Source organism: Paralichthys olivaceus, chromosome 11 (assembly GCF_024713975.1).
Source record: "Paralichthys olivaceus isolate ysfri-2021 chromosome 11, ASM2471397v2, whole genome shotgun sequence".
Lineage (NCBI taxonomy): Eukaryota > Metazoa > Chordata > Actinopteri > Pleuronectiformes > Paralichthyidae > Paralichthys > Paralichthys olivaceus.
Genome location: NC_091103.1, coordinates 8,979,546 through 8,991,086, shown reverse-complemented (window position 1 = coordinate 8,991,086; position 11,541 = coordinate 8,979,546). Strand labels below are relative to the sequence as shown.

General features: G+C 41.4%; 1 protein-coding gene across 8 annotated transcripts in view; it reads right to left on the bottom strand.

Annotated features, from left to right (window-relative positions):
- Window positions 1-981: 981 nt before the first annotated feature.
- The window catches only part of kirrel3b (kirre like nephrin family adhesion molecule 3b), a 159,516-nt gene continuing 148,956 nt past the window's right edge, over window positions 982-11,541 (bottom strand). For 2 of the 8 annotated variants that reach the window (XM_069534407.1, XM_069534409.1), the window contains exons 13-16: window positions 11,040-11,123; window positions 10,610-10,725; window positions 9,523-9,609; window positions 982-5,555 (exon numbers count right to left, since the gene is read on the bottom strand). In XM_069534407.1, coding sequence (XP_069390508.1) covers window positions 5,094-5,555; window positions 9,523-9,609; window positions 10,610-10,725; window positions 11,040-11,123 — 749 coding nt within the window. In that variant the 3' untranslated portion in view covers window positions 982-5,093. The remainder of the gene's footprint in view (window positions 5,556-9,522; window positions 9,610-10,609; window positions 10,726-11,039; window positions 11,124-11,541) is intronic. The other 6 variants (XM_069534408.1, XM_069534412.1, XM_069534410.1 and 3 more) reach the window with 3 other exon arrangements.

Sequence of the window (11,541 nt, the reverse complement as noted above, 5' to 3'; positions counted from 1 at the left end):
ATTTAAATTCAGGACAGGAAGCTTTTCCAGGGAAATCATGTTGTCGGCAGATGGATATCAAGACCAGACGGGTTATAACACTTGCTTTGCAGTAGAGTCCTTTGTCTGGCGGAGTACCAGTTTGATGTGTATAACGGCAAAATTTGTACTTTTCCCTCCTTAAGCCGCACAGTGTTCTTAAATCAGAGGACTGTTCCTGATGTGGGGCTTCAGAAATGCTACAGTATGTTTCCATACAGGCTGCAAGTGGATTAATCCAGCTAAAGAGTAATTGCCCCTGGATTGTATTGACTGTATGCATGAGGGAATTCAAATCTGTTTTAAGTTTCAGCCCTCTAGGATTGGAGCCAGTGCTCGGAGACAAGCTAAGGTGTTTATGTGAGTTCATTTAATTTAGAGTAAGACTGCAATGGTCCTATTAATGGATTAAAGGGCTGCATGTAAATGTAATGGTGTGAATCTGCTGACTGCCAAGGAAATATCAGTGGGGCAAGAATAAACAACAGTCACTCTTAACAAATACTGTAAAAGTACACTTGAGCCAGGCATAGAATAGTCTAGTAGCTATCGGCTAATTGAGGTACTGAATATGAGTGGATCAAGATGTGACTGAGTGACGACCTCTTTTCTACAGGCTGGTGCTGTAAATAGGATTGTGTTATTTTTGCTAATTCTAGAATATTTTTTTTAGCATCCTCTAAATATCCTCCTCATCCGCTACGTCAAATTCAGATAAAGGTACCTTTTAGTGGAGGATATTCACACAGGCTTAAACAGCCAACTACAGACAAAAAAAGAATAGTAATTTTTAAAATCTGAGCTATTTTTATTATTTTCCCTGTCCACAAAAGTTGTACTCAGAGAAACCACTGTCCAAAACTGATTGCAAATAGTGAATATGGCGACAAACATCATACTGGGCAAAGGATCACACATTCTGCTCACAGTCATTCTTTCTCAGACAAAAGAGCAAAAGAGACACAAACTCAAACATCATTTTTATTCTCCAAATATACAGAGCAAAAGCATCATAGATTCACAGACCAGAACAGTTAAAATACAACCTTTTTTCAGATTTTTTTTTTCTTAGATACAGAGGGCCACCGCCTGAAAATAGCGGTTCACCGTTTAGAATTTACATGTTGTCTTTTCATCACTATAACTGTATGTTTATGGTTCATTATTTATACAAACTCTTCAAATGACCATGTGAGTTCAGTACTTTTTTATAGACCTGGTTCCTGTAGTATTTGCAAACTAGTTTGCATTACACAGAGCGATTCAACCAATCACAGAAGCAAACTCATTTGACTTTCAAATGCTTTTCAGTCTCTCTGTGGCTTTATTGTACACTGGACGCTGCAAAACCAAACCACACAAAGTCCCCGGTGTGCCCTTCAGGCTAAAGCAAACTCTGGGGGACGTTTGCAAATACTACTCAGTCCAGCCCTTACATTAGTATGTCATTAAAGTACTAACAAGGTTGATCGGTAGAAAAGAACAGAAGTGAGAGAGAAAGAGAGAAACAGAGTCATAAAGCATTTACACAGTATCATTTATTATGATCGATCCAGAGTTTCGAATGGCACCTTCACTCTCTTGCCATTACAAACACCTATCCTATACCTGACACTGCTCATAACCTCTGTGTCTCACCACATTACTGTCCTTTAATTGATTACGTCGCTGGACGAGAGACCTGCCTCCTCTGCTCTGGAAGGGTAGCTCTTGTTTTATCAGGAAAGGGCAGCAACCCCTTTTGTAATTTGTTGCGGGTGTTTGTGTTTATTCATCTGTTCTGCCCTGGCATCTGCCTGCTGGCCGGGCAAACAGGCGCCGCCAGCACCGGCCAGAGCGACCGTCCGCAGGTGAACAGGGCAGATTTCCGTCACCACATGGGCTTCGATTTCCAAAGACGGACATGGCACTCGCGTCCTATGGCGCTCTCACGCCCACTGTGGCTGCTGCTGTACTAGGGGGGGATCGGGACAGAAGGCTGGGGCTTATCAAATATTTATCTGTTTGCTGTTCAGAGTGCAGATTCTCTGGACTGGGAAAATGTATTATGTTTGGATCAGTGTGGGAGCGGATAAGGAAAATTGGAAACTTTGGACTGGAAGGCAAATTTGTTGTCTTTTTAGGGAGAGACATGTTGAATGTGTATGTTTGGTGTAAGTTTTGAATGGGGGGACATTTTTGACTTTGGATGCTGCGGATGTAAAATGATGCATAATATATGCAAATATAAATATAAATGAAAATTGTGTTTTCAGTAGCTACACAGTAATTGACTCCAGCCAATATCAGCCAGTAAGAATTTGGTCCTGCACTCATAAATCCTGAGGAAAATAAATGAAAAAACGGCTCAGGCATACTTGACAGACATCATGGTGCCAAATGTCATATATTGCTGGGCATCTGGGCATCTCTCAGAAGGGCTGAAGGTATAATAACCTCTTCCTGCATCTCACTTCAAAGCTGTCCTAGCTAAGCTCCCGCTTCTCATCCTATAGCCTCCTGTGTGCTCTGTGTGCAGAGTGCGAGTTTTCCCCTGTGAGATCTGGGCAAGGCGAGAAACTCCTCGCACAAGCTATTCATGTCATTTGCGAGAGACAAGCAAGAGAAAACAAACAGAAAGTGATTGTCAGCCTGTACAGTTTTGATGCCACGTGGATTTGTTTAGCCTCCGATGTGGCGAAATCTGACTGGGAAGAAAAGAAAAGCCAGGAAAAAAATTATATACAGAGAAAGACAGCATTGGAGATTTATATACAGTCTGCTAAGTGCTAAGCTGGATTATCAGCATTGAAACAGAGCTTTTTGTCTTAAGCTATACAATGGGCACCAATCCATTTGTAAAATTAGAGTCCAAACCACTGCCACTCAAGTGGAAAACCCCATTCAAATGCCTTGAATCTAATCGTATGTAAAGTGCTTACAACAACAACTTGCTTTTGTTAGAAATGTTTTGCTTGGTTTTTCTCGGGTTGGGAGTCAGATTTCATAGTTTCAGACTCGCTTTATCCCAACTGACTGTGGCACCATGGAGCATACTGAAAAAAACAACCTAATTAGATCATATATATCATATTATGCTTTGTATTCTGTTTTGGTTTGGTTTAGGAAAACAAAAGTGACATTGCCACCACGAGCCACTGTTTTACAGCTTTCTGCAGATATTTTCCAGGAACTTCAAAGACATGATTAAATGATAGCCGGGCGGATTCTATAAAGTGTGTTTGTGAGTGTGGGGGGGAGAAACAGACCTTGAAAACCTCAGACATATATGAGGCTTTTGGTGGCTGAAATCAAATGTGATGTGAGATGTTAGACTCGACGCTACTGTGGCTGTGACAGATATGATCTGTGTACTGTGAAGGGTTTGTCCTTATCAGTCAAAGTCTGCTTTAAGGCAGCTTAAGAAGACACCAGTGTTCTCTGATGGCAAATTGTGTTAGGTTTCCATCTGGTTTGGAGGCCTGAATTTAATTTGACACAATGTGATGTTTGGTAGCATCCAGGCCAAAATAAAGATGGAATACTTGACAGTGTCTGCACTATGCAAACTTCTGCAAAAAAACAAAAAAACAAAAAAAAACCTTGCACAGTTGATGACCGGATCGCTTTGAGATTTTACGTAAAGTACGAGTTTGTGTTTCTGCATGATTAGTTACTACTCTGTCTCTAATGTCAGCTAAAACAAATACAACCTCCATGATTAAATAATACATTTCACATACAGTGACGAAGACAACAAAATGAACTGATGCACTTGGAATATGTCAGCGTTTCTCCATCAGCTCCACAGTAGCCAAAGATGAACAGCAGACAGCAACAAATGAAACAATTTCTCCAAATATGTTATGTCCCTCGATGACCAGCAGGGTCGCTGGTAGGAGCACAGTCAGCAGCTCGAGTGTCAACAATGTTATTGACAACAACAATGGGATAACAACACAATAAGGAGCTCAGCTCAAATATAATGTCCATATTTCATTTAACAGTTGACCCCCAAGTGTGCGGCTGATGATCTGCGGCGTTAGCTGAGGAGCTCATGCCTCAGAAGTTGGATTTAGCGCAGTTCACACCAACGTAGGACGCAGCTCCCCTTCGACAGAGGAGTCATGGCTGTATGTCTATCTCGTTTAGACACAGTTTGTATTGACACAGTTCAAACAGACCCTCAAGGCAAGGACGATATGAGGGAAGAAGAGGCGCTTGTGTCTCTTTTAGAGTCCTCCATGAGGGCAATCAGTCAGAAATTAGATGCTAAAAAAGAAATTGCAGTCAAATATGTACACTGATATTCTTTTTATCGCCGAGTGCCAAAGTGAAATAATGACTCAGTGATTTAAAATGAGATCTCGGCCCCGCTTTATCTCCTCGGCTCTGTGGCCCAGATACAGCTGCGGAGAGGAAAAAACAGCCGATCTTTTTCGGTGCTTGAGACGTCTGTGGGCACATGGAGAAAGTTTTTCTTCCACCTACACAGGAGACGAGTTTCAACAAGCTTAGCATACAGTGTTGAAAGGGAAGGTGGGGGTGAGGGAAGAGTTATCATTTTTTAACTAAAACCAAGTGCACATTCGTTTTTGTGCTTCAAACTGCAGGAGAGCAGCAGGACATTGGCTTGCACTCATTGTCTTGCTGGTCGTGCTGAGAGCTTCAACTCTCGTTACAGCAATCTCCGTTTTTCTTCAAAAGGCAACGGGAACTGATTGTCTCACAAAAGCCTCATATTCCTGCCCAACAATCCCACTGTCAAAACCAAGAAGTAAATGTTCAGACTCCGAGTCTGTGTGTTGGCAAATAACCTCTCTGTGGCACAATTCTGATTTTGTGTTTAAAAAAGGAGGTGGTTGATGAGTTAAGCATGATGAAAAAAATAAGGCTTCTTGATCCACTTTTGTGGGACATTGAGAAGTCTAGACAAGTTGCCCGGCGAGTTAAAGCCAGTCCCTTCGTCTCCAGGCATCCAGAGGAAACACACAGTAACACAGTTACCTTAGCAGCTCCTGGGAGCTAATTGTTTCACAGTTTCACAATCCAGACTTCTTGTCACAGCCTGGTGAAACACCCTTCCTCCCTGGTGGTCAGACATGGGTCTGCATGCGCTTCTGCAGGGGCCGCGTGAGGTCAGAGTTCTGCGAGGACGATTGGGAATAGTGGGAGGAGGAGGAGGCTGATGCCTTGCTGTCTTTGTCGAACTGCACATAGCCGTCCGGCTTACTGTAGCTGCTGACGCTGCTGTCACACTGTGTGTCGATGAAAGAGCTGGAGTCGCTGAGCGAGCCGCGCTGGAACTCCCGTTCGCAGAGTTCGATGGAGCTGCTGCCCATGCCCAGCACAAAGCGCTGGCTGTAGTCGTAAAGGCGGTTGGGACCTGCTCCCAGGGTGGAATAGATGTTGGTGAAGGACATGCCCGTCGGTACTCGCTGCTTGCCCAAGGTACCTGTGTTGGTGGGGTTCCTAACTTCCATGGACTGATTCCCTGCCATGGTAGGCGTGTGGGGCTCCTTGAAGGTATTAACGCTGTAGTAGCCGTTTGTAGGGTCCTATTCAAAACACAGGAAAGAAATACTATCAGTATTTTTATCTATGGAATCATTTCAGAAATTTCTGTCTGTCGATTTGCATGTGGTTCACATATCTCGAGTATTGTTCTACTCATCAGCTTCACACTTGGCATGTGTAATGTCCAAGGACGTGCTGTGATGAATTTGGTGCGATTTGGACTCACGATACGTTCAATAGTAATAAAGTTTGGATGAACAAACTCAGATTCATCAACACATGTTCTGGATCACAACAACGTCATGTCAACACAAGCTATCATGGCAACTGATCCTCCAGTTCGGGAATAAACAGGTGAACAGCTCTTTGTGCAGCAGCAGTGGCACAACTTCATGGTTCTCCTAACCCCAGGAGTCCTGCAGCAAGTCTTTACAATTACTGAGGGTCAATTTTACAGTTTCAGTCAGAAAGCTGCTCCCAGCATCAACACAGGACAAAAAAAACATTTCAAACTGGCAGGTTTAGAAAAGGCACTGCACTAGTTGTAGAAATTGGAGACTCTAAAGTGAGTATTGGCGTGAGTGGTTGTTTATATCTGTATGTTGGCCCTGTGATGGGCGGGTGACCTGTCCAAGGTGCACTCCACCTCTCGCCCAATGTCACTTGCGATTGGATCCAACTAACCACACGACCGTTAAAGGTAATGTCTAACAGATAACCAATGGATAGATGAATAGGTTATTTTTATAAATCTATATTATTGGAGTTATATGTAATAACAAAGTACAGTAGAAATAAATCAAACTATTTCTTTATTTCATATGCATTCTCGTGTATTCTCCTCAAAGTTCACCACAGCCAAGGTCAAACTAGCTGTAATTACCATTCAAATTGGTGAAGAAATAAGGAAACAGTTTGCTGCGCACATCATGAGAAAGACTGAAAACAGCAGTGGAGCTTAATGCTAGGATTTAGTCAGCACCCATACTAGCATTAAAATCATGTGTCCTGCTAATTAAGTGGGCCACAATGATTCATAATTTGGCATCCTACATGTCACTGCAAAGTTTACTCACATACCAGCTCTAATTGGATCTCAATGGATCGTACTGTCAGTAATTTCACTTATGCACAGAAATGGCCTCTGAGGCTACGACTGTGCCACTTGTGTGTTAGTCTGCAGGCACCACGCTGTTGCTAAGGGTTCAGATAGGGCATGCGTGGGTTTGTGTGTCTGTGAATGGACGTGAATGTCAAACTTGGTGAGCATGGTGGCAAATCGGAAAAGAAGAATGCTCATAATGAGGAAATGAGAGAGAGAACCTGAGAGGATCCTCGTTATGCTTGTCATTATCAGACAGAAAGGGAGGTTGTTTGTGTCTGGCCTTTATGTGTTTTTCAGTCCCCCCTCTGCTCTCGCCTCAAGCACGCCGTCATTAGCTGGGATCAAAAAAAAAAATTCAGCCAGAGGGATGCAGGGGTGCCGGTTCGAGCAGGCAAACACAACACAAGCACACTCCAGGGAGCCAACGCCAACACTTGTTCCGACAAGAGGACAAAAGAACAGGACATTTGTTTCCATGTCACTGATAAGCTCCAGCGTGCTGCAGAGTCTGAACTGACACCCACCTACAGAACGTCACCCTGCACATATAGGACCAGAATTGTGATATAATCTTTATTTTATAAATTAAATATGAATCCCAGAGTGAGAATTCATCTACAGTCTTGGCGACAACAACGTGGGTCAGAGGTGGAATAAACACCTGCTGAGAAAATCCTCTGTGTTTGATTTACTGGTGCATTTACATGAAAAGCAACAAGGGATAACAAACACTTTTCCCCATGTATTTGAATAACTTGAGCAACAACTTACTTATAAATATTGTGTTTTTCTCTCGCATGAGTTTGGAATATGAGCGAATTGTTGCACGGAGGCTGTTTTAATGTAATATTGAAAGATTTCAAGTTACCTTTTTCAATTATACATCCAATTTAAGTATTTAGTAACTGTGTGTAAAGGCGATTTTACCTCTTTTATTGACTCTTTCAAATGAAAAAACTGCAAATTAGTAATTTATTAACAAAGTTACTTCACTGCAGTGGCAGCAGCACACAGAGGAGAAGCCGACGACTAAACAACTCTACTAGAAGTTGGACGGACAGGAAGTGAGCGAGGGGCCTTGATAGAAGACTGTCAACAACTTGCCAAATCACACAGGGATCATTTATTGCAGGAATTACAAGCTGTAAAATGCTTTCATGTGAGAACTGGAAGCAAAGTGCCTCGTCTGCACCAGCCGATCCATTCATGGCTATGTAAATGGGTGGACGGCTATAAACAGCACTGAAGTCAGTTTTTATTGCGTTCATAGAACATTGGCGTCACTGAATAAGACTCACTTGGATGGATCTGACCACAGCAGCGTTTTAGTCTTTTTTATATGTTCAGAACCAGCCTGCATAACTCCCGCAGCATGACCATTGCAGGAGTATTGATATCCCAGGATGTAGACACACACCGCAGCGTAGACGCCATCGATCAGACACTGGTGGAGTACCCTGGGTCAGACTCATTTATCATGTTTCTATATATATCAGAATTGTCTCTTGCTACCTGCCACCACAAGTTTCAAAACGTCTTGTTATAATTTGAAATTGCACCGTGACTCACACTCTGCAGTCTGTTTGACATGCTGATGTCGACACCGCCTGTTTAGTGGTGATGTGATTAAAATGAATACTTTCACTGCACAATGATTAGATCACTGTTCTAGGTCTTGTTTTAATTCTGGTTGAACAGATAGATGAAAACAGGCTGAACTGAGGGATTAGTTTGAAAGTTTGGAATGTGTCGAGTACTATCAACTACTGATGATTACATACAAAGTACTTTTTTGTTAAAGTATATACTGAAACAATAGAGGAACACATGGAAATTGTTTGCATTTGCTCTGTTCCAACAACTGGAATGTCTCAGGACTAGAACTGCATTTGCACAAAAAATATTATTGTATTGTTTCAATACACTAAAGGTTCTTTCACTGAGTAGAACAAACAGATGAAACATGTAAATCAAAGGTGATGAAGCAGTGAAGCATAAATGTGCATGTTTTTTTTCGATGTACCTTTCTACAGCTGCTAACCAGTCTTCAACACTGACGTAATTTATGTTTAACAGAAGTTCATTTTTTTCAATGTTAAGTTTGACACTTAAATGACACTTAAATGAAGTACATTTTTATTGTAACAGTACATTTACTGTTTTTTGTAGGTTGATATCAATGTAATTGATATATATATATATATATATATATATATATATATAATGTTGTTTCATAACGATCACAGGCCACTGAGTTGTCTTAAATTGAAATGTATTGTGGCAGATTTTGTAATATTGGAAAATATTGTATTGAGATTTTTCGCCATAATTATAATAAAGCTGTATGAATTACATATAAAAGGGACACGAAATAAAGAAAGTCACATATTACATCATTTAAGTCAAACATGTGTATAAAGGTTTATGTGTAGGTCTCAATGGCTCTGATGTGTCACAGAACCCCTTTCTGCTCCTCTTTTCAAAAGGTGAGTTTATTCCAAATTGTGAGCGATTAGAAATGCTGCAGAAAGAGCTGAATCAGCACATCTCATAAATCCCCAGCACTTCTCCTCATCGTCCTACATAGCCCACTCTCCATCTATATGGTAAAGGTAATAACTTACATACGAGCTTCAGGGGCCAACCAGCCTCTGATTTCTTGAACCACTGTTGATGAGAGACTAATTAATAAAATCAGACCTCTAACAGGAGTCATTTCGCCTGTGGACTTCTCCTCAGAAGAAGTGTAGCAGAAGAGGGATTAATGTTTTTTTTTCTTGCTATTTTGGTCCCAGAGTTAAAGACCACCCTCTGCCCCAAAGGCTCCCTCTGTCTCTCTCTCTCTCCATCTTTTGCTCTCCCGCATTCACGCCTTCATGTTGACGTTGTTTTATGATTCATACCTTAATGTGCTGGTACTCCTTCTCCTCCTCTTGTAATACCTCCAGCTGCTTCAGAACAGACTCCTGCTGGAATTCTCCTCGCTCAACCTGCATAGAAAGCAAGCAGAGTGTACTGAGAGTCTGTGTAGCTTCTCCCCCACTTGGAATAAAAAAAACACACTGAAGAATTTTATTTTCATCATTTGTTCCTATTTTTTAATATCACTCAGATCATGTTTCACCTTCATTTAAGGCTGGCAGGGAACATTAATAATGCAACCATAAATATCTTTTATTTATCTTTACAAAATGTAGATTTGCGAGGTAGCGAAGCTCATTTCCCTGCGATAACACGTCTAGTATTGACTGCATTAAGTGTTTTTGAAAGAAGATGTAATCCAAAACCTCAAACTACAAATAACCTGGCCCTGGAGCAAACTGCAAAAATACTAAAACACTGGTGCGGCTCCAGAGACGAAACTGTTCTTTATGTGGCATTTATATACAGAAGTACACCCACTGTAGGATTACTCTGTATTCATCAGGATCTCCATAGTTACAATGCATTGTGGTCTGGCATCATATTGGTAAATATAACCCATGTGCTTTGACTCCAGCACATATACAATCAACATGCCTTTCTTTTTCTTCCGTTAGTCATAAAATGATGTATTCTACATAGAACAGCAGAAGCAAATAATAAAGTGCATTCATTATATTACTGTCAGCTTAAGAAGCAAATGCAAAACATATCAAACTGGAATTACCGCCTCGCTGTTCGATGCCTCCGCCAGCCGGTCAAGGTGCAGTTTACATGTCTGCCAAAACTTGTATAATATATGTGGTGAAGAAATTTAAATTAAGGTCTTCAGTTTATTTTGTATTTGTTGATGTGTGCATGTTTTGTGAAGTCACATTGACCTCTCACCTCCTAAATCAGATCAGTTTATCCTTGAATGAACAATAGGACCAAATTTGTTTGTTTGAGTTGTCGCACTCACATGGACGGACATATCACCTCCAGCTTCAGCCGAGGCATCAAACAAGCTCATATTATATTTCTCAGAACAGGAACAAGAAGTGTAAAGTAGTATGCTGTGACACTCACACTCACCATCAGTTGTTTCATGGAGGTGTGCTCGTCGTTCTCTCGCGCCGCGTTGTGGTCCTTGTGCACGATCTCCACACGGATGTCATTCTTTGCCGAGACGACTCCTTTCAGATCTGGCACAAACAGACGACACACATGACTCAATTATCTGGATAAACACCATCCTGTATTTGTTGACATTATAATTTCCCCCCAGTGCAATTTCCAGCCTTTATAGAATTTAGCAAAGATCCCCATTTTTTATTTTTTTTGCAAAGCTCCCCACTTCCCACCGAAAAACAATACAAGGCATTATTAATCATTTGTCTCCTGCCAACACAAGATTATCGTTTTCCGCATACATATGCAATCTCTACACAGCCTTCCGCACGGTGGCTCATTCTGTTGGGGACAATGCTGATGATACTGTCATATAACAAAGTCTTACTTTCTGTCTTAATTTTGCTTGCAAGTTCTCTCTGGTGAGCACAGATGGAGACGGGCAGTGAGGGCATAACCAGGTGCGCTTCCTCTGTAGTATACAGACAATAGACATGCTGAGGGGACCAGTAGCACAGTTTGATTCTTGGCAAGAGACAGTGGACTGTCTCTAACCAGAGTCACTTGGTACATAGGTGGGTGAGTGAACATGGTGCAGGTTGTAAATAGCCTCAAAAGCGAATGCATCCAGACTGAGATTGCATGAAATGAACCCTTATCACAATCTCTGTTCCACAAAAAGATGTCCATCTCAACAAGGCGTTTAATCTTGTATTAAGTTTGACATTATGTTCCAGCAATTTATCTTGTGACAGGAATTTCTCACAGCAGCTGTCAGTGTCTATTTTTTTTAATATCTTTTTTTAAAGCTGATGCACAAAGCCAAGATTACTCAACTTTACAAGCCGATCTTTCCCCATTTGTGTTTAGCAAAAACAATATCTACAGCT